Here is a 23,685-nt window from a genome sequence, read left to right on the forward strand (position 1 = left end):
AAACATTTAAATAACAATATAGTTACTTTGGAGTAACCAGATGGAAGATAAAACGAAATAAAAAGAGTTTCAAGCATCACTGTGTGTATACATTACTGCTAACAAGCCAATACGTACCACTGAAACAATGACAAAGTTTACTTTAACATTTTTTTTAACATGTGTGTACCATTATAAACACATGTATCTTAGTTTTATTTTTATTATTGTATTTGTCCAGTCGCTTATGGAATCACCACACCTTGGCCATTCTTATTTCAATTATGTATCAAAAAATATAACTTACATAGAACCAAAATGCTGAAGTTATTTTATTTTCAGAAGAGAGAATGTTTCTTGAGATATAAGATCATATACCAGATATTTAAGAATATCACGTATAGTCAAAATTGTAAGTTTTAAGGACTACTCTGTATTTACATATTACAGTTATCTGCCCTTGCAGGTAGATATTGATCGTGATGTCATGTGTTTGCAAGCATAAAATCATACTTTTCTGAGAAAAGCTCACAAAAGAATGACATCACAATTACTACCTACCCGCAAGAGAGGTAACTCTGTAATATGCAAGGGAGGCAACTCTGCATTATGCAAGGGAAGTAACTCTGCAATATGCAAAGACAGAATTGGTGGTGAGATTACCATGCATGGGTTTACTGTATATGGGCGAGGTCGGATGCTTACATAAAATCGAACACGTTTTCAGTTACACTCCTGTGTGCTGGAAATTTTCATCCCAACAAACAGACTAGAGAAGTCTCAGGTCTTTTTCCATTTATTTATCAGTGGCAAATCTAACCCAATAAAAAATTCACAAAAAAAAAAAAAAAAAAATCATCAATCCATCCGATCACCTTAACACCAACACTGGAAGTCAGATGGCCATCAGGCCTATTGCACAGAAACTATTGCAGGTGATTTACATGTATTACATCATATAATTTAACTTTATCGAAGAACAATCATGTTTCCAAGACTTAAAACAAAATAAAATGTATACTGTTGATCAAAAGTTACTGCTTTCAAACATGTAACATTACATTTTAGTATTACACTTCAGATTTACACTTGAATATTACACTCTAACATTTCCCTTTAGTATGATATTTTAGCATTACACTTTCAACAGGTAAAGAGTATCTGTATTCTATCCCTCATACACATACTTTCATGTATCTAAAAACTGGCACTAATAAATATATTATGTGCGATATGTTTAAATTCTTTTATATTATCACTGAAACACAAAACAAAATAAAAGTTGCCAGTTCTGACAAGGTCTACATGTCTTAAGCTAATTATACAGATTCTCTCAATCACATATATATATTACTATTTTTATCACATCATTGAGTTGTCCATGCAAAACCATGATTTATGTGCGTAAGTTGTTCACACAGAATATGCAGAAGGACAGAATTGAGACTATATTACTATAATATTAAATATATTATCTAAACCATTGACATGCACAAATGATGAAATCAATGAATGAGCTGAAATATAGATCTTCTAGAATTATTACCTCAAACTTCACATGTGACCTTGACATTACATGATATTGTGACCATGACCTTTCCATGTGTCCATGTCATTATAAGGTAACAATGGTTTTTCAGTTCTAACTTCTAATACCTTATTTTGAATTTCTTCAGGCAAGGAAATGCTGACATATTCATTATATTGATCTTTATTTAATATGGTGACAGCTTCAATGTGACAGTAATGTATAAATGTTGACCTTTCCGTCCATGGCGCCGGTCAGACAGACCCTTGTGTCGATACTAGGTGACCAGTCGACAGTGGTCAAGTTAGATTTGTGTCCACTTAGGTCCAAGGTTTTAGACAGTCCCTCACCGACCTGTAATGTTGTAAAATTTACAAAAATTACCCAAGCATTACAGAACACAACCACTGTTATCAGGGAACTGATGTAAATGTAACTATGGGATGTGGTGCAGTGGTGTAAGCAGTGATTTTCTTACTCAATAATTTCAGGGGTTTGTACCTTTTCAATTGGGGAAAATTTACATTATATTTTGCTTGAAACATGTATATACATATCTTAGAGAGTTTTTCATTATTTGGGAAGATATTTACATTAAAATGGGAAAATACAACAAAATTTCTCTAGTAGAAGGGGCCTTTATTCGGCTCTAAATGTACCTAAAAAATCATCGGTAAGGTATGTTTGACTAGGTGATTTGGTTTTGTAAATCATGAGTTTCAGACCCCGATAAGGCACCACAAAGAAGGATGATAAATTTACAACTTGTGGCTGGCACAGCACAAGTCATAAATTTGTCACCCTTCATCACTTGTGTTTCTGAGATATATTATACAACTGTTAAAATTGTCACCCTTCATCACTTGTGTTTCTGAGATATATTATACAACTGTTAAAATTGTCACCCTTCATCACTTGTGTTTCTGAGATATATTATACAACTGTTAAAATTGTCACCCTTCATCACTTGTGTTTCTGAGATATACCAACTGTTAAAATTGTCACCCTTCATCACTTGTGTTTCTGAGATATATTATACAACTGTTAAAATTGTCACCCTTCATCACTTGTGTTTCTGAGAGATCTATTATACAACTGTTAAAATTGTCACCCTTCATCACTTGTGTTTCTGAGATATATTATACAACTGTTAAAATTGTCACCCTTCATCACTTGTGTTTCTGAGATCTATTATACAACTGTTAAAATTGTCACCCTTCATCACTTGTGTTTCTGAGATCTATTATACAACTGTTAAAATTGTCACCCTTCATCACTTGTGTTTCTGAGATATATTATACAACTGTTAAAATTGTCACCCTTCATCACTTGTGTTTCTGAGATCTATTATACAACTGTTAAAATTGTCACCCTTCATCACTTGTGTTTCTGAGATATATTATACAACTGTTAAAATTGTCACCCTTCATCACTTGTGTTTCTGAGATCTATTATACAACTGTTAATATTATAAACTGTTAAATTGTCACCTTCATCACTTGTGTTTCTGAGATTATTATACAACTGTTAAATTGTCACCCTTCATCACTTGTGTTTCTGAGATATATTATACAACTGTTAAATTGTCACCTTCATCACTTGGTTTCTGAGATTATTATACAACTGTTAAATTGTCACCCTTCATCACTTGTGTTTCTGAGATTATTATACAACTGTTAAATTGTCACCCTTCATCACTTGTGTTTCTGAGATTATTATACAACTGTTAAAATTGTCACCCTTCATCACTTGTGTTTCTGAGATATATTATACAACTGTTAAAATTGTCACCCTTCATCACTTGTGTTTCTGAGATATATTATACAACTGTTAAATTTGTCACCCTTCATCACTTGTGTTTCTGAGATATATTATACAACTGTTAAAATTGTCACCCTTCATCACTTGTGTTTCTGAGATATATTATACAACATTTAAAATTGTCACCCTTCATCACTTGTGTTTCTGAGATATATTATACAACTGTTAAATTGTCACCCTTCATCACTTGTGTTTCTGAGATCTATTATACAACTGTTAAATTTGTCACCTTCATCACTTGTGTTTCTGAGATATATTATACAACTGTTAAAATTGTCACCCTTCATCACTTGTGTTTCTGAGATTATTATACACACTGTTAACATGTCACCTTCATCACTTGTGTTTCTGAGATATATTATACAACTGTTAAAATTGTCACCCTTCATCACTTGTGTTTCTGAGATCTATTATACAACTGTTAAAATTGTCACCCTTCATCACTTGTGTTTCTGAGATATATTATACAACTGTTAAAATTGTCACCCTTCATCACTTGTGTTTCTGAGATATATTATACAACTGTTAAAATTGTCACCCTTCATCACTTGTGTTTCTGAGATCTATTATACAACTGTTAAAATTGTCACCCTTCATCACTTGTGTTTCTAGCATATATGTTTTAATTTATACAACTGTTAAAATTGTCACCCTTCATCACTTGTGTTTCTGAGATATATTATACAACTGTTAAAATTAAATTGTCACCCTTCATCACTTGTGTTTCTTGTTAAATTGTTTCTTGGTTTTGAGATATATTTATACAACTGTTAAAATTGTCACCCTTCATCACTTGTGTTTCTGAGATATATTATACAACTGTTAAAATTGTCACCCTTCATCACTTGTGTTTCTGAGATATATTATACAACTGTTAAAATTGTCACCCTTCATCACTTGTGTTTCTGAGATATATTATACAACTGTTAAAATTGTCACCCTTCATCACTTGTGTTTCTGAGATATATTATACAACTGTTAAAATTGTCACCCTTCATCACTTGTGTTTCTGAGATCTATTATACAACTGTTAAAATTGTCACCCTTCATCACTTGTGTTTCTGAGATATATTATACAACTGTTAAAATTGTCACCCTTCATCACTTGTGTTTCTGAGATATATTATACAACTGTTAAAATTGTCACCCTTCATCACTTGTGTTTCTGAGATTATATTATACAACTGTTAAAATTGTCACCCTTCATCACTTGTGTTTCTGAGATATATTATACAACATTTAAAATTGTCACCCTTCATCACTTGTGTTTCTGAGATATATTATACAACATTTAAAATTGTCACCCTTCATCACTTGTGTTTCTGAGATATATTATACAACATTTAAAATTGTCACCCTTCATCACTTGTGTTTCTGAGATATATTATACAAATGAAAGTTTTATGTACATCTACAAAATGTTCCAATGATTCCCTCATCTCGCAGCAACTTAAAAGAGATGCTTGCCGTTAAGCTTTAAAATGTGTTCTATGATCAATAATGAAATTATAAAACACTAAAATAACATGTTAACAATACAAAAGATGCTAGGATATCTAAAATCAAGATCGCTAACAAACAATCTATGCTACCTACAAATCCAAATATCACTGGATGTAGCATTACTTCCAAAGTCACAAGCACCACTGCCCCTCCTCAAACTTACCCTATATATCAGACCCTTGTTTTTGTCACACGTTAGTATATACTGGCCCTCCCCATCAAATGAGAATAATCTCCCTTTGGGTATCTCCTTCCCTCCGGAGAGTCCAGTGGTAAGGAATGGAAGTGAGGCTCCGGAATGGATCGGGAGTTCCTGTTGTTGAACTCCAGGTTTGTGAACACTCCATTGTAGAAACTATGTAGAAAATGTAAATAATTAATGGTCTATTGTATGCAGTATACTTTCATGATATTTGCAATCAAACTTATTTCACAAAAGTTGATCTCCGCAAACATTTGGTATCAATCTGTTTACATTTTTCCTAACTTTTTTCCTAAATTTCAATAACTACAAATTTTTTTTTTATTTCTATCATTTATCTTATTCTTTTTACTGATTATTTCAGATACATGACTAGTTGCTAAGACAAGCAATTTTGACAAAACCAAAGACCACATATTCACTGTAAATAGTCCACTTCAGCAATTTCATAGCACATTTCCTAAGAGGTCTGAATAAAGTGAGGTCCATCACAAAGGAAACGTTTTTAAAGCTTTTTGATTGAATCACCGACAACTATATATACATGTATTGTCAATATTCACCTTCGAGTCGGTTCCCATACTGTAACATGTCGTCTCGTCGTTAGAGAACTGTAGACTCTGGACTTCCCCACTGTGGGCCTCCCATTGAGATATACAACGACACTGCTGGATATCTATCCAAAATCATAACACACTCTTCATTTTCTTGGCAAAATAAAAATTCATCATTTAAGTAGTCAATTAATTTACTTTTAAAAAACCATAGATTTACAGTTTACAAAATTTTCATGTGATTTAATTATCATATTTTTATCTATGTTAAAATAAGGGAGTTAACTATCTGAACACTTTCATGATTAACCATGATCAATACAATATTTACCATACATTCTGATCACACCATCAGCTGCCCCAGTTAGAAGTAGCTGACCGTTGTGGTTGAATGAACAACAGTTAACTGCTATAGGTCCTGGATCAATGGGCAGTTGTTTCTGTAACAGAAAGAAACATTAACATGCACTGTTTACTTTATTTAAACTGCCAGTGGATTTTTACAAGACAGAAATCTTTGTTGTGTACTTTTGAATACAACTACATGTGTACCAACTTCAAAATAAACAGACTCCTTTCACACTCCTCTGCAATATGTTTTTAAACTAAAAAAAACCTGGACTTCTAAACAAATTATTTTGGTATCTACTCTACACTTTCAGATGAGAATCCTGAAGAAACATATCTTGAAGACCATGAATATATCTGTAGCAGGGTCTACTTAGTGTTTTTAAGTTAATGAAGCACTCCACGCAGAAGTAATCCAATTGATGAATTGGAAAATAAACATCTTTTTAATTTATTAAAGTACTAAGCATGTTATGAGAATTATATTAGCAAGGTAGATCTAATGCTTTACTATTAGTTCTAACTGGCCAATAGAAAAACTAAGGAGAGAATTAACAAATCTTTTATATGAATCAGGATATCAGATTTCAAGTGAGTTCATTTAAAATAACAGGAAAAATACAAATCTCTATTGAATGCCACAACCAGCAATCAAACCTGTGTCTCCGACATGATAAATCTACAGACTGACTAAAAGAAGCATGTGCCGTCAGCCGAGTGACAGAAACCATAAGTAAACGTAATACTCACCAACTTCTTTTTCACTTACATTGACTTTCATGGTACGAAGATCCCAGAGGGTCAGCTTTCCAACCTTACTTATAGACGAGGCAGGACTACCTTCTCCACTTGAGGATCCTGACCGAGCCCTGTTCACTGAGGCGGAACACACGAACGATCCACCAGTCGGACTGGTACACAAGTTGATCATCCTACAAAACACAGTGTACCAGTAACAAATAAAACAAATAGAATAGGAAAATGTTCTGATTTTAAATAACCCTATATCAGAATACAATTCTAGATTTTTATCTTACACAATATAAAGATATATTAACTTGTATATGACCAGATTTTATTTGTAAATAACATAAAAGATGAGGAAGCATTGTCTATTGGAAATATAAAAGTTCAGGAAATCTTCAATTCAGTCATCATTACACTTTACACATGCAGACCCTGAGGCACATGGAGCTTCATTTTAACTACATTGATTTGGTGTGTTCATCAATTTTATATTGATGTTGACTGCCTAAATAAGGTACTTTATTTTAGGTCATGCTAAGATGAATTATTTCAATTGGGGAATTTTCTTTGTTTTTTTAGATATTACAACAGTTTTGTTTCTTTACCTGGGGTAGCTAGCATCAGCTGTTGCTTCGTAGAAGGACTTCATTTCTTTAACGTCGAAGAGACGGATATTTCCAGATCTGTTCCCCAATAATAACTATCAAATCAGAAGTAAAATCACAATACAAATTACAAGGAATTTTAATAATTCCATTATTTCATTTATCATTCAATCTTATCATCTTTCTAAAATGACATCAAAATTTAAATTTCAGTAGATAGACATTTCTTTGGTTTGTATCTCTTACATGGCACACTTAGAAGTAAATCTCTGATACTACAGACATTTTGCAGGTAATTTATAACCTCTATTGACTTAATGATTTTCAGGACAAAGTGTATTTATTTTCCCGTACCCATCTGTCAGACTTGCTGGCCCATTCCAGGGACAGGAACGCAGACTTAGACATTACAGTCGCGGCTGTTGTAGGCTGTGGACTCCATGTCCAAACTCTATAACAAAGCAGTCAAACAATATCTATTTAAAACTCTTTAGTACCAAACAGTAAAATAAGCTGGTATCAAGAGTGATGAAAGAAAATTTCATATGATAAAACAGATTCTAATAATTGTATTATTAAAAGTAAATCCACATTTAATACATACATCACTAGACAAGGACATGTTTTTTATCTGTAAATAAATCTTTCTTATTATAAGACAACAACTGGAACATGCAGTCACAGTTTGGAGCCCGTTACTGGATAGAGACTGTTAAGAACTAGAAAATGTACAACGTAGGGCCATGATGAACATTCAAGTGATTATGATCTATGCAAGTGTCGATGATAAAGGTGGTCTAGAATCAATAAGTGCTTATTTGACCAAACATCAGGTAAATAAAACAAAACGAAAAATGTGATATTTCCCCAATTCGATTCCATTTTCTTCATACTGTCATAAGGAAAATTGAGACAGAAAACTGACAGGACATGTCACTTACTTGACCACTCCATCCACGTCCACACTGGCCACATACTGACCGGTGTTTGAGAACCGACAGTAGGACAGGGCTGCTCGGTGTTCACTGTACTCCTCCTACAGCACAAGAAATATTGGAGAGACCATATTACTGTATGTCAACTTTCTATCATATGTAATTTACGATCCAAGTAATATGTTAACAGACAAAGTATCTATATATATAGCACACACCCCTCCCCAATATTTTTGTTTCTGCATTCACTGCGCATTTAGCAGAACAATAAATATAGGAAATCTATCTTACCTGACTCAGGAGTATAAATGGACAGGTTTCTGTACCTACAATTACATTCATTGATTAGAACAAAGTACAAATATCGACAAATATATACATATAAGTACAAAAGTTTTACAAATTTATCAGTAGAGTTTTCATCTGAGAATGTTCAGTTTAACTCAAGGACAGATAGACAGACATGTTGCATTAATACACTTATATCTTCCCATTGCGTCTTATCTCACGTTATTTACTTGCTCATTATGATGGATAAAAATTAATACTATCTTAACTCAAAATGAGAAAATTAAATTTTAACTGTTTAAAATTTCCGCAATCTGGCTTTAGGAGTATAATACATGTCACCATTTACAATGGATGTATCAATACTTCATGGATCAATTTTTCATGATCATATCCTATGGAAGGAGGACGTTGGTGGAGAAATAGTGGCTGATAAGCTTTACAATGTGTTCTAAATAGACCAAGTATCAGACTGTTTTACTGTTAATGTGAAAATTTACACAAGGAGGAAAGTTATATATTTATATTAAGAAAATAACAGTTATGTGAAGTGTTAGCTTCTGCATATCGTGTAATTACGCACTCACGATAATAACCATATCTACAGTATTACCTGTTGGAGGTGGCTTTGATTCTGCAGAAAACTGGACCATCTCGACTTGTTTTGGCTGACTGGTCATTTTGGATGACTCTATGACACTGACAGATCTAGTTGTGCTACGGGTTGTGACCGCGGGCATGTCTGTGGTTCCAGCTGACTGGGCTCTGGTGACAGGAGGTGTGGATTTCATACTACGCTTGGCTGGACTTATATCTCCCTCACTCTGTCTCTGTGGATAAGTTTGAAATTATACATTGTACAAAACAGGAGGTAATGTTTTTCAGTAGTACAACACACGATGGAATACCAACCTTTTATTGCCTAGATTTCTATGTAAAATACTTGAGCTGTTTTAAATACAGCACTGTAAACCAACGAACTTCTTTTGTGGCTACTAAATTTCGCAATCTTAGACTTAAGTCACAGAATGAAAATTTATTAAAATTTCACTTTAGTATACATTTTATTATTCATCCGATGAGATAAACTTTCCTAAATCCACTCGGGTCATAATTGAAAATTTGTAAAATTAAACCACACACGAAAGTAAGTAATTTAAAGTACATGTACTGTGACCTTGAACCTCATAGTATTGCCTTATAATGGAAACAAACTTGGCATTGTCTAATAATGGCAAACTCAAAAGCTTGAACTACATCCATCTCAAGAAAATAGCGAGAGATAATTATATCCCATAAACAAAGATCAAACCAGATCTTTACAGTTTACCAAACACGATTAAACAATATTCTTTTTTCACGTAACAATGACTGGGCAAATGACTGAAGAAACAGCAGAATGAACACTGATTACCTTCTCATTTTTTATATCAGGGTTACCTAGGAGCTGACCCCGCTCATTCATGTGCTGGTCAATAGCTTTCTGTCGTACACTTACAGCAGGACTCCCTTGGTGATCCTCTGTCTCGACAGACGTGACCTTTGCCGGCGACCTCTGTACAACACCATGCTCAGGTCCCCCATTTCCCCCTCGTGACATACTTTGGGGAGGCGTCGCCCCTACAGGAACTTGAGAGGGCTTTAACTGTTTACTCTGTATGTTCACTGGTTTGCTAGAGGCCTTGGCCTTGGAAGGAGTTGGCTTTGATGCTGTCTTAGATACTGATTGGTCATTTTTCTTTGAATTATTATTTCCTGTGCTTCGATTGGTTGACTTTTTTCCAAGGAGAGGTGGTGCAGAAAAGTTGATTGGAAATCTTCGAGTTGTTTTTTGTTGTTTTTCTTGTTCAAAACTTTCGCTATAAAATAAAAGATATTGTGACTTTAAACCTATTTGTAATTACTTTATAAACCTTTTTGTAATTACTTTATAAACCTATTTGTAATTACTTTATCTATGATTTCCCAACTAAACGTACTGAAGTGAAAACCATTATTTTTTAATATTTTGCATCTTCATTATTTCAAAAACATTCTCAAATACATATAATCATGATCAAGAGCTCTTTCTGATTATCATACAAAGCAATTAATACAATTGATATATCTAAAGTAAATTTGAATCTTGAATTCCTTCACAAGAAAAAAACAACATCTTAACTGATACAGAGGAAGAATTATGAGATATTGTTTTACATACTCTGCTAGTGCTGAAAAATCGTAGATGAGATCCATAGAGTTAGCTCCCCTGCTGATGGGCTCAGTTGGCGGCTGATTTCTCGTCTGGCTTTCTGTATCTACTTTAGGAGTAGTTCCAAGGAGCTGGGTGATATATTGAAAATATTGATTATTAATATTCTGTGTAATAAATAAGGTGTTTCAGGTAAAAAGACATTTTTTGTTCTCAGAATTTTGATGGTTTTAGGATTTAATCATCTTCCTAAATTACATATGTTAAAATAATTAAGTTTTGTATAAATGTTCAAAAATGATAAATTCCTCAAATAACCAGATGTACCTCAACTTCACATTTTCATATAAAACTGATAATGTTTTTCTTACCCTTTGCTTCATTATATCATTCTCCTCTTGTAGGTTTTTCATCCTTTTGTGTTCTATGTCGAAGTTTAGAAGAGTAGGAGCGGGTACGATAGGTTAAGGTCCAAATTGTGAAATCACTTTACATACTGGCAACGATGGGCTTGAGACTTACGATAACGAATGCATTTAAATATTTATAAACAGGTAATTGTATTGAACAATATCAACAACACATTACTATAACAGATTCCAATTGGGCATTTAATCATTCTGCATGTGACGCATAGTTTGAACCTCAACCAAAATGTATTCCATTGTCACATGTACTGTTAACTAGTGGTGTTCTGATTATTCAAGTTTGTTGAGTATCGTTGGTTTGAGGTGTTTGATCAATTAATCGAGTAAGAAATCTGTTATCGAGTTTGTCGGAATTTTCTGACATCATGATAAACGAAAGTATAGAGTTAGCTGATCACTAAAACATGCAAAAAAATCATAGTCATTCCCTTGTGTGTGGTTGTCACTCAAATCATTTCAAATTTTAAGCGTCTAAACGAATTGAAGAGCGCATAAGCGCTACGTTGTAAAGTAAACGTTCAGATGAACATGATTTGTGAAGAAAATAAGTGACATGAAAACATGAGAGCACCGAGAGGCCTCGCCATCGTAAGCCTTTGAAGGAAAATTTTGTATGAGACTTGCTTATACATCAAGGAAAAAAATAATTGATTTTAATTGATCATTGATTGGTTAAAAGAAACTGATAATCGACCATGAAATGTCAACCGATTCCCAACACTACTGTAAACAGACTTTCTTTCATGGCTATTAAATCTAGCGAATTTCATTTCAAAACAAGGTTGCGAAGGACATTAGGGGATTTGAAAATCAAATGTATTTTTTTTAATCAATAGATATGATGCAGATGTGAATTCACAAAGGTAAACTTTCACATATTTTCTTAAACTCGCAAAAGTGAATTGTACACACAAAATAAAGTTGGTATACAATATTCTATATTTACAGGGTTAAGTTGCTGTAAACAGTCACTAACTTACACTATAGACAATATACTTGTTCACTAGAAACTAAACTACTACAATTCACTGCCCAAAAGGATATGCATGGCTTGTATGATGACACTGAGGAAGTTGTGAAGAGAAAGAAAGTAGGTATCCTGCCACTGCTTGGTAAAATACATCACAAATGTTGTGTTCTCTTCAGGTGACTTGATGAACGGGAAAGCTATATATAAAACCAGTAAATAAAAAAACAGAAAATGGTACATTTAAAAGAAAATCAAGGGAAAATGATAGAAATCATGTTTAGCATGTCCCTCTTTAGTGTGTCAATGTTGTGTCTCCTTGTGATAGTGGAATTCTTTTTAACAGGAAAGCTACCACTAGATATAAATAACAATTCTACTTCACCAAAGCTGGAAATAACTGCATAAAATGACAACTTTCAACAGAATATCTATCAATAAAGAAGAAACTGATTAATTTATTATCAATCACTTTTACAGTAATAGCATTTAGTCTTCATCACATAAATGTCAAAGTAAAATCAGAGAAGAAAAATAAGAAAGTTTTACAATATATTTTTTCGTCTTCCAAATTAAAAACAAACTTGAAACATATAACATCACTTACAAAACCAATCTTTAAATTCTGACTGATTCTGAATCTCTGGCGTCATCTTTTCAAAGAATTCCCTGACTTTGTCCTGGTGATTGTTTTGTGATGCGTACACAATGTAGAATTTCAGTAGTCCAACCTCCAGTTTACGAACACTTGGCATGTAGCGTTGTTCAAGTCGCGAGAAAAGGCGATGGTTCAGGTTGTTCCAAAATTCTCGTAGTGATGCAAGGTCATAGGTTACTATGTAGTTATATAATTGTTCAACTAAGCGGTCAGCCTGAAAATACAAGTAACAATGCAATAATATTATTGATAATAAATCATTCAAGGTTGGTTGATTGATTGGCTCAAGAGTCCTAAGTATTACAGGGTCATTTAAGGACGACCTCCAATGTACATGTGTCAATAGTACTGTAGTGTGTCAATGTCTCTGAATACTTTGGGAGGCTAAAGTATATTTGTGTTGTCTCCATGTAATAGGAAGTTGGACTCTTACAGTTTTTATAGGCTAGTGCTATCTCAATGAAGCATGCCGCCAAAGGGACCAAACAACTTTATTTTGTGCTGGCTGTTATGAGATCTTCTACTTGAGTTTAGACCACTCTGTCGTACCCGACGATTATGTGACTTTGGGTTTTGTGCAGAGGCGTGAGGAGGGAGTTAAGAACAGTGGATTTTTGTTTTTTTTTGTTTTTTAGTGCACTCTATAAGATAAAAACGATAAATACATTTGTTGTATTTAAATGGATGTGAGGGCTTAAAAAACTGTGTATGGGATGTGTGCCTTGAAGTCCTCAAGTGTTGTGCTTTGCACTGCTGCTACTGGTAAGAGATTCCATTGTGTAATTGTGTATGGGATGTGTGCCTTGAAGTTCTCAAGTGTTGTGCTTTGCACTGCTGCTACCGGTAAGAGATTCCATTGTGTAATTGTGTATGGGATGTGTGCCTTGAAGTTCTCAAGTGTTGTGCTTTGCACACCTGCTACCGGTAAGAGATTCCATTGTGTAATTGTATGTGGGAAGAAGGAGTATTTGTACGTGTCTTTGGTAGCAGAAATATGTGTAAATGTGAGTGGGTGCATGTGCCTGTTTCGTTCTGCTGTCTGTTTTGGTTAGTATTTGTGTGTTGACTGCGACTAGTTTGTGTGTGATTTTGTACAGAAGAATAAGTCTTGACTGTATTCTGCGTGTGTATAGTGATGGCAGTTTCAATTGGTGTATCATGTCTGTTACTGAACTTGTATTGTGATATCTGTTTTGTATGTAGCATGCTGCTCTTCGTTGTATTTTTTCTATTTGGGTGATCTGGGGTGTGTGGTAAGGGTCCCATACGGAAGAGTTTGAGTCTAGTGAGTGCCTTGTATGTATGAGATAGTCCAGAGGTGGATATAAGTCAGTGATAGTAACCCCTTGAGTATCGAGGATGTCAATTTCCCAAAACCCACATATACTTGTCTCATAGATATGGTCTTTAAATTACCTTAGCTGTTAACTGGACGTGAAATGTAGTCAATCAACCAACTTTTCATTTCCTAATAAAATCGCGATTTTTGTTTTAACTTTTAATTAGAAATGATTGCTCACGAGAATAAGACTTGACACCAAGTTGAAACCAAACGAAAATAAACTTTTGCGTGAGTTTAGACAGATGTTCTAGTAAACCCAAAAGTGCAGTCAAGCAAAACAATATTGTCCATAATCACATGCCCGTTAGGCCTACATAAAACGTACTGCCAGATGAAAACAATCGATTCATGAGCAACAGCTACCATTCAGTGCTAAAAGTGAATCTTGCCTTAGCTCAAAAGTTTGTCGTATAATTACCCTTAATCCTCTCTCCTTCTCATTTTTCAGTTCGGCTTCAAAAGATCGGTGCGCGCTTGTAAAACCTCGATACAGCAAGTAGTCTTTGACCATTTCATCGACTCTGCCAGTAGCAGCCGCCATTTTCCTCCCCTTCTTTTCGTAGCTCTCGGACGCTACTTTTGATCTAAAGAAGAAACCCGAAAGTTTCCGTTGGTGTTGAACAAGGGAGGTTACTCTAAAGTCACAATGGCTACTTTCCGTTTAGCACTGGTGCAGTTAGCTGTCTCTGCAACTAAAGCAGACAACCTTGTCAAAGTTGCTAAACTAGTGAAGGAGGCAGCATCTAAAGGAGCCCAAGTTATTGCGCTACCAGAATGTTTCAATTCTCCTTATGGCACTTCATATTTCCCAGAATACGCCGAAAAAATTCCAGGCGATTCAACTCAAGTTTTGGCAAAGGCTGCAAAAGATAATGGAGTATTTTTGATAGGTGGATCCATACCGGAGAAAGACGGCGACAAGTTATTCAACACATGCACCGTGTACAACCCAGAGGGCACAATGATAGCCAAGCATAGGAAGATGCATTTGTTTGATATTGACATTCCTGGTAAAATTAGATTTCAGGAATCTGAAACGCTGAGCCCTGGCAGTGGGTTCACTACATTTGATACTCCATACTGCAAAATAGGAGTTGGAATATGTTATGATATCAGATTTGCTGAAATGGCCCAAATCTACAGTAAACGAGGATGCAAACTTATTGTGTATCCAGGTACGGCTACCCTATGAAAATGATGTTAAAATGTACACTATACTAATGGGAATAATTCGCATACCACATGTAATCCAATAATATTAGACGTTGGTATTAAGAAACTTTTGATGGGCACGACGTAATGATCAGATGTGTCTCGTCATACTATAGATCAAAGTTGTAACAATATTGGAGTAATACCACGTGACACCCGATAACGTCGTTAGACTTAGTGTGGGACTATTGATGCTATTGGTGATGGAATGACGTCAAAAAGTGATATCATGCGTTAAATTCATTTCAGGGGGAAGATTACAAATACTTACATTCCATCACCAATAGAGATACTAGTCCCACTAGTATCACGGGATACGTGAATTAGTCCCATTATACACACGATACATTATTGTAGACCTGTACAATTGTAATGATGTGTGTAGTGATAAGTGTGTACCATGTAAATTTAGGGGAAGAGTACCTTAGACCCTCAGAAATTTGGAAAGACCTTGGCCCAAACGCCTTATTTCTATTGATTTTTGCTTTAAAACTCTAGTAATTTGTTAATGAAGGATCAGTCTCAAGGAAGAATTCCAATAGGAACTAATTAAGGCAAATATATATCAAGATGTATCATGCATATAAGTTTTCCTAATCGAGTATTCATGATCACCTTACCATGATTACCGAAAACGGAATTTGTCAAAGTCACCAAAAGTCACATCATACTTTAAGAGAGGAAAAAGATAAATTTGAACTTTGAACCCTTCAAACTCAAGATATATAACTCTAATTGATGAAGCAGATGATTCTAACTAGTTCCTCAGTCCTATATGATGAATAAGCCTCTCTTTATATTGTGATCATTATTCATTTGCAAAATAAATGTTGAAAAAAATTTGATTTCAAATTTTCAGGGGCCTTCAATATGACCACCGGACCTGCCCACTGGGAATTGCTACAAAGGGGGCGTGCCCTGGACAACCAACTGTATGTTGCCACAGTATCACCTGCCAGAGACGAAAGTGCTACATACCATGCATGGGGTCACAGTTCATTGGTGAATCCTTGGGGGTCAGTCACTTCAACCATGGAGCATGAGGAAGGGGTCATATATGGTGACATTGATCCAAACTATGTGGATGAAGTGCGAGCACAAATTCCGATTGGATTTCAAAAGAGACATGATATGTATAAGGTTGAAGAAGAAGAGAAAAAGGAAAATTAAGCTCCATGTCAAATTATTGTTTTTCATTAAAAACTTTCTAACAAAAATTTAAAATCACAGAAGGTCCACACAGTTGGAATTACTTCTTGGGCCCATATAAATGACATAATGTTAATACATTGATATGTAGTACATTAAAACCAATATGAATGGTAGTGATCAATGGCAAGTTAGACCATTTCTTCTACAATCAAATCATTGTACAATTTTACCTATGCTAACAAAAATGATTTATTGAAATTTGCATTTAATTATTTTATGTTATGATATTAACATGTATTATTTTTAGATTTTATGCAACCGTATATTTTAATGTACGGGTATCTGTATTTAAATCAGTCCCTAATAAGTTGGAAGTGGTTTGTATTTAACCATTTTGAAATTCATTTCAGATTTTGAAGTTTTGTTAAGTTTCATGATTCAATGAACATTATTATCAAGAGTGCTGTATGATCACCCATACTCTCCTCATAGTGAAATTATGGGGACACCACATCCCAGTTTCATCAACAAAAATTATTTAACCTAACTAAGTTTACAATGAAGTATTACAGTAATGAATTCAAGAGACAATTTATGGATCTAAAATTTTGTGTTTTATAATATTCTTGTAGAAAATAAAGATAAGAAACTTCATTTAATCCTGAATTGTTAGTTAAACTAGGGCCTGTGACTCAAAGGTTCATAACATGGCCATGTGAATATGTATGAAAGTGAAACTTCTGTTATGAGTTTTTGTTTTACACAAGAATGCTATATCACATTGATCAATAAGATGAAGATCTAGGTCAGATAAGTTAAGATTTAGATTATCTTCTTTTGGTTTTGAGATCCATTAGACTAAGAGTCAGCTATGTATTCCGTCTTTGCATATTACAGAGTTAGCTCCCTTGCGGGTAGGTATCCATTGTGAAGTCATTATTTTGTGTGTGCAATTCAAGTCGTTTTCTCTGAAAACCATGATGTTATGCTCGCAGACACATGAGGTCACAATCAATACCTACCCGCAAGTGCAGATAACTCTGTAATATGCAAAAAATACGGAATATGTCCAATAGATTGCTTGAATAACATTAAACAGACACACTTTATAGCTTAAATTATTTACAGGTAAGTTGTTAATATTAACAATCAAATATCCTCATATTTTTAACCCAATTTTATATTAACCCTAGATATTTCATAATGAATAGCAATTTAGGTATATGAAGAGTTAATTCCTATGTTTTCAGTAGGGGTGATTTAAGGGTCCATGACATCAGTGACTTTACTTGTATTCTGTATCTTTTCACTTATTTATAGACATTCAAGTATTAAGCTTATTTGGAAAATGAATTTTTGTGTTATACACAAACCTGAAACCGGCTGAAAGGACTTTTATCCTCTTCATAGATATAGATTGGAATACACGTACAAAATGTACTTCTGAAGTTCACCAAAAACGGCGTGGTTTTGCATGTCCCACTTTGGAAGGTGTTAAATTTACTATAGTTATTGCGGATAATTGTTTTAAGAATAATCAAAGAATGAAATAAAACTATGCAAACATATATTAAGTCTTAGTTTCGTTTATAATTTTACATCCTTTCATTATGTTATGATGCCTGTTTTCTTGTCTTATTTCTTTCTTTCATCTCTGTGGCCTTGCACTGTCAGAGAATTATTCAAATAGAAACTACATGTACCTCCCGACAAATAGTTGCATTTAAAATTGTTCATCTCAAATGACCATTATGGTAACACAGCCTTTTGTCGAGCCAGAGTAGCAAATTAGGAGCCCTCCTTATGACATGTGTCCTTTATCATTAATCAGCTATCAATCACCTTATGTACATCGTGTACTGGAATCAAAGCTGTAGGAGTCAGATTGAGAATACGTCAAAATCTGTTTGTAGATCTTTTTTTTTTTTTTTTATGAAATTAGATCAAGTTACATGAACATCCAAGATGGCAAGGCAAATGCCATATTTTTGTGGCCAAAATGTTCCATTTAGCCACCTGCTTTCACCTACATTGTACATGTACATATGGGTTTCAAATTTGGATCCTACGAGGAGCAGTTTCCAGGTACTGACCGTAGGTTGATGTTTTTTCTCAAGATACTTGGACATTCCTCCACCTCTTAAACCTAGCGATCATTTTAGTGCGAAGCAGGATTGGACTGGGTCAATCATCGGTGACCTGGCTGGAAGCTCAGTCGGTAGAGCATTTGGTAAGTGGTCGGAGGTCTGGGTTCGAATCTCAGTCTGACAGCTACATTCTTTAGTAAAATGGCCCTGACTGAATAGGACGTAAAACAAAAACAAACATGAATCATAATTTTTCCTGAGCTGTAGGCTAAATGTCGAGTTTCTAAAGCATGTAATTCAAGAAACATCTTAAATATACGTTTCTTGTATTACTCATTACACATCCCTCCCACACACTTTTATTTTTGTGAGTTGCCTTTATTAATTTACAAATCCCTCAAAGCATATTTCCCGCCAATTTTTCTTTGAAATGCTACTTTCGTTTTCTATTTTTAGCTGAATACAAATCAATCAGACGCTTTAATAAAATGCATGCGTCCCAGCGTCATGAACAAGTGTGTGATTGAGCCAGAGTACTTTCGATTTCACATGATGGCGGGTGCCACATCAAATATCCCGACGAAGAAGCGCCGTCTTGGCGACAACGATTCGTTATTTACAGACTTTCCTCAAGCCACTAAAAGGCAGCTCGCAATAAAACTGCACGACCTATGCGATACGCATGGTCCAGTCTGGGAATCACTGAAATTCAACAATAGCAACGCAGCTGATGAAAATGGCGGAATTCCATTTTGTAAGGCATACTGCAGTGTTACAGCCAGCAAGAAAAAACTGTTCTTCGGTGCGATATTCGTTGATGGCTTGATCATGATGTCCAATTTTTTAGAACAAGGAATTATTCCCAGTAACAAACCAAAACGACTCGTTCTTGGTAATTTATTAGACTACATTGTTGACTTTGGTAAGCACATCCAACCCATTGTGAGCACCCCATTTGATTTTCATAGGACGAATAATCATATTTCATGTTCTGGTAGCCCGAGAGACTCTGGTCCCGACACCACACTTAGTCATTATTTCCTATATATTTCACAAGTTTAATTATACCTCAGTGTAGTTGTTATTAAAATTAATTAGTAATAAGTCTGCATGAGTGTATTCAAGACACATTTTTATTGCTCCTTTACATTTATTTTCAGAAACACAAGCTGCTCTTCTGGAATTAGAGAGCTTTGGTGAGGCAGAGCTTGCAATTGTACTAGTAAACCATTTACTTGGAAAGTTAGCAAGCTCAACAAAATATATCATTAACAAACATCGTTCTGGGAAGAAACTAGAGAATTGTCCGTGTTCGCATGATTGTGATATGTCTGGTACTTACGGAGATACAAGCATAGGTAAATATTATATATCTATCATACAATTATGAACTTCACATAAGATCATCAGACATCGCAAAAATGTGCCAGTCTGATGGACATGTCCGGAAACATTTGATGCGGACCGCCTATTTTAAATCCGGTCTGGATTAACCGTCGCTGGTAATAATTGAGTACCAGAAGTGGGTTGAAATGGCTTCTCTGAAATATTACACAGATGCTGAACCAGGCAAAAGGAATGTAGAATTAAAACTACATAAGATAATCAAGAAAGCAGCTGCCTGGATACTAATAGCAGGAAATTATGCTTACTTCAAAAATTCACATTAATGTTCGGTCCTGCGAAATCTTGTTTGGTCCGGCTTACTCACAGTCCTTGTCAGTCTGAATAAATGTCCGGCCATTTTTTCAACTTTCGCGATGTATGGATCATTCCCTGAGCATAAATTATTAACTGATGTGAGATGCTCATTATTTTCTTTAAACCATCAGGTTTATCAGTATAAATTTAGATACAGTGTATATATTTTGACACAATTTACTGTGTATTTTTGCCACAGACCAACTTAATAGGTCTTGTTTATTTCATAATGTTACAGTAGGTTGTTTAAAGTTTTTATCAACAATAGAATCATTTGATATTAATGCAACAGTGTTTTGAGTCTGTGTAAAAACGTTTTGGATAAAGATTAAAGAATTAAAAGAATTTTGTAAATATCTTTTTTTTACAAAAGAGACTCAAAACACTTGTTGATCAAGGCCCAAACAAATGAAGGGGTAACCCATCCAAGAGTGAGCCGCGCTCACCGTTGGTTAACTACAATACACAAAACCAACACTCCTCCTCACAGACACAAAAGCTAGCTGAATAGTGATGGACTATGCGACTGAGATGCCAATGTCCATGTATCATCACATTACCTTCCCCCCTCCCCTCGTCAACAAACTTCATCCCAAAGCTTTCCGGGGTTCAACCTGTCCCTGTTGTTTGTTATAGCTGTGCCGCCTCATGACTAGAACCTCACTAGTCACCAACCAGTACTAGGAACATTGGGCTTCCCATGCTGTCCCAAGGCATCCTACAGGAAGCCAGGCCCGTTCTCTGCCACCAAATGTAACATGCTGAGGCTGGTGCCCGAACAACTTACTGGTCACCCATCCATGTATCTTCACACAACTAATCATAAAATCAGCTGGCTTACAGTAGTGAGTTTGACACTGATCGATATTTTATTTACGGTACACAGCGGCAAAACAAGTTATAAAAAAATAGGGCATAAAGAAAAAAAAGAAAAAAAAAACAAAAAAATATTTTGTACAATGTCCAAGTGTTATGACATCTGACACTGCACATTCATCATCATTGCATTGGTTCTGGAAAATGTGGGTTGCCAGGGTGGGAAAACCTGAAAAATGTGCTTGCGCCATATGCTCCGGGACCAATGCACTAAACACTTTAAAACAATACATGTATACCCTGATTATCCGGAGGAATGATAATTAATTATACCTAACAACGACTCACACAGGATTCAAACTTTTGTTTTATACCTACGCATTGTGACAATACAAAAAAAATTATTAGATTAATTAAAATACACTATCTATCATGTATGTTTTGTAAATATGGAATATTAAAGATGCTCCACCGCCGACAGAGCATAAATGATATTCATCATTTGAACAATAATTGTTGTTTAATCATGTATATTTATGTCCAATAAACACAAAAAATAATATAAAATGGTTTGTTTTGCCTTTGTTGCAAAGGCAATCAGTAGGTACTTTATTCCATTTAGGATATAGTGCCACAGAATTTTTCCGGGAAGCAATTAATTATTTTTTATATTTTTAACTTAAAATAAAATTAGAAGTTCAAACATTTCAATGGTGGTAATGGTGTAAAGTTAGTAACTTTTGTAACTGAAGAAAAATACTAAATTGTCTGTTCCCCTTTTTAGTAGTGAAAAAATACCATTTGTCAGCGGTGGAGCATCTTTAATGATATTATATTATGTAATTATTCCGTCTTTGCATATCACAGTTACCAATCTTGTGGTTAGGTATCCAATGTGAGGTCATTATTTTGTGATTTGTTTCATTCACAAACACATAACATAACAATTAATACCTACTTGCAAGGGCAATCAACTCTGTAATATGCAAACACAAAATAGTCAAATACGGCTCTTTCAATCCTTTGGTTTTGTAAATTTGGAAATTTTAATATATTAATTTAAAAGTAAAATATAAATTAATCTATTTACAGGAAATGAACTGGTTTGGCACGGACATTTAGATATAATCATCAACCAGGATATAGGTGTTAGTATTGTTGAACGGGAGGATACTAACGAACAGAGCCATGAAGAGAAAAATCCTGTGGAAGTGTCAACTAGTCTGGAGAGAAATCAACAAATCATCGCTCAGTGTGTAGTTTTTTCATTTCTCCAGAGGCAGAATCGCCCACTCAGTAATCATTTCCTGTTTCCATATATTGGAGTAAAAGGAAGCAATTTGATAATTTACATCTATGATTCTGAACATGATGTACTTCTTCAAAGCTCGACCATTCCTGTACTTGTGTCCAACGGCCGTAATTCTCGTCCAAAAGTCAATTTAACAGCAATATTAGTATCATGGTTGGCTGTTAACTGTCAGCATTTGTCAGATGGTTTACCAGAAACTCTAAAATCTAAAGACAAGGTTGCCGAGTTTTTGCTCCAAGTCAAAGACCGAATTGACATTTATGAAGAGCTATTAAAATCAGGAGATGTTGGAGGATCCATACATTTAGGCCTATTTTCTAAGTCGGAGGAGTCATATGAAGTCTGTCCTTGTGGTCTGGACGAGGCAAGACGAAAGCTTTATGAGGTTGTGTGGAGAAGAACGGAAGAGGGGTGACGAGATATGCAAAAGTTTTTATATGACAAGAAAAAAAATTCATGCAGTACCAGTGCTTTTTGAAATGTTGTTTTATTATTAAATGTTTGCCAGGCCCAACGTGTTTATGTGAATATGAATACAGTGAATCAACAAGCGTATTATCTTTATTGGAGAAGGGAAGTTTAAGAGGAAGTGGAATCATACTAAAATTTGACTTCTGTATAATGGGCTGATTATATCAAAAAGAATCAATCATATAAACACCATGTAAAATAATCACTGTATATTAGATATGCTGTTTTGTAATTCTTCTGTTAGGTGTACAGTGTACATTTTTTTTATTATTTTTTTTTGATATTTTCACTGCTATTTCGTACAAAATTCTACAATAAAAATGCAATGAAGAGCAACAATCATCAACAGATTACTGCCCACAAAGGAAATGGTTTTTAACTAAAACATTGTTTTATTTCTAAGGATTGATAGAATATATCTCATATGGGTTTGTCAAGTGGACTGGGAAATATCTCAACCCGAGTGAAAGATTTTGGCCGGTCAACTCGATGTTTGCCAAGGGTTAACAGCCAAAATCTTTCCTGAGGGTTGAGATACCCATGTCCACCTGACAGAGTCATGTTTGATTCTTTTCTCCCATACTTTAACAAAACATTATGAAAGAACAGTTACAGAAAAACATTTCCAAAGAGCCAACATCATAGGAACATCGCAATGCGTCAAAATTATATGTAATAATGACGTCACATCATTGTCTAGCATGTGGTAGCTGTCTTTTCCTGCCTTGTTAAAAGACAGAGTTGTCTTTTCCCTAGCAACCTTGGGATAAACTTGTCAAGTATGGGAAGAGAGCTTTTCTATTTCTGTTATTTCATTCTCATAACTTTCAGACAGACT

The 23,685-nt window shown here is 34.7% G+C and overlaps 3 protein-coding genes across 4 annotated transcripts; 2 read left to right on the forward strand and 1 right to left on the reverse strand.

The window, feature by feature from the left end:
* Positions 1 to 823: 823 nt before the first annotated feature.
* Positions 824 to 14,677, reverse strand: LOC138334864 (WD repeat-containing protein 91-like). 2 transcript variants are annotated; one of them, XM_069283667.1, is made up of 16 exons: positions 14,515 to 14,677; positions 12,704 to 12,968; positions 12,174 to 12,296; positions 11,073 to 11,155; positions 10,711 to 10,832; positions 10,009 to 10,369; positions 9,124 to 9,340; positions 8,514 to 8,548; positions 8,229 to 8,323; positions 7,642 to 7,738; positions 7,288 to 7,382; positions 6,705 to 6,867; positions 5,919 to 6,027; positions 5,597 to 5,709; positions 4,995 to 5,186; positions 824 to 1,861 (listed from the first exon to the last, which is right to left on the reverse strand). In XM_069283667.1, the coding sequence occupies exons 1-16, from the start codon at positions 14,635 to 14,637 to the stop codon at positions 1,712 to 1,714; spliced, it is 2,343 nt and encodes a 780-aa protein (XP_069139768.1). In that variant the 5' UTR covers positions 14,638 to 14,677; the 3' UTR covers positions 824 to 1,711. The 2 variants fall into 2 exon arrangements, with proteins under 2 accessions (XP_069139768.1, XP_069139767.1); XM_069283666.1 differs by having other exon boundaries at positions 9,925 to 10,369.
* A 46-nt stretch (positions 14,678 to 14,723) lies between these two features.
* Positions 14,724 to 18,030, forward strand: LOC138334865 (omega-amidase NIT2-like). Its single transcript, XM_069283668.1, has 2 exons — positions 14,724 to 15,271; positions 16,168 to 18,030. Exons 1-2 carry the CDS (start codon positions 14,743 to 14,745, stop codon positions 16,476 to 16,478), a joined length of 840 nt encoding a protein of 279 aa, XP_069139769.1. The 5' UTR covers positions 14,724 to 14,742; the 3' UTR covers positions 16,479 to 18,030.
* A 1,008-nt stretch (positions 18,031 to 19,038) lies between these two features.
* LOC138334866 (uncharacterized) lies at positions 19,039 to 22,886 on the forward strand. Its single transcript, XM_069283669.1, has 3 exons — positions 19,039 to 19,469; positions 19,708 to 19,905; positions 22,157 to 22,886. Exons 1-3 carry the CDS (start codon positions 19,040 to 19,042, stop codon positions 22,789 to 22,791), a joined length of 1,263 nt encoding a protein of 420 aa, XP_069139770.1. The 5' UTR covers position 19,039; the 3' UTR covers positions 22,792 to 22,886.
* The last annotated feature ends 799 nt before the right edge of the window (positions 22,887 to 23,685 follow it).

Source organism: Argopecten irradians, chromosome 11 (assembly GCF_041381155.1).
Source record: "Argopecten irradians isolate NY chromosome 11, Ai_NY, whole genome shotgun sequence".
Classification (NCBI taxonomy): Eukaryota; Metazoa; Mollusca; class Bivalvia; order Pectinida; family Pectinidae; genus Argopecten; species Argopecten irradians.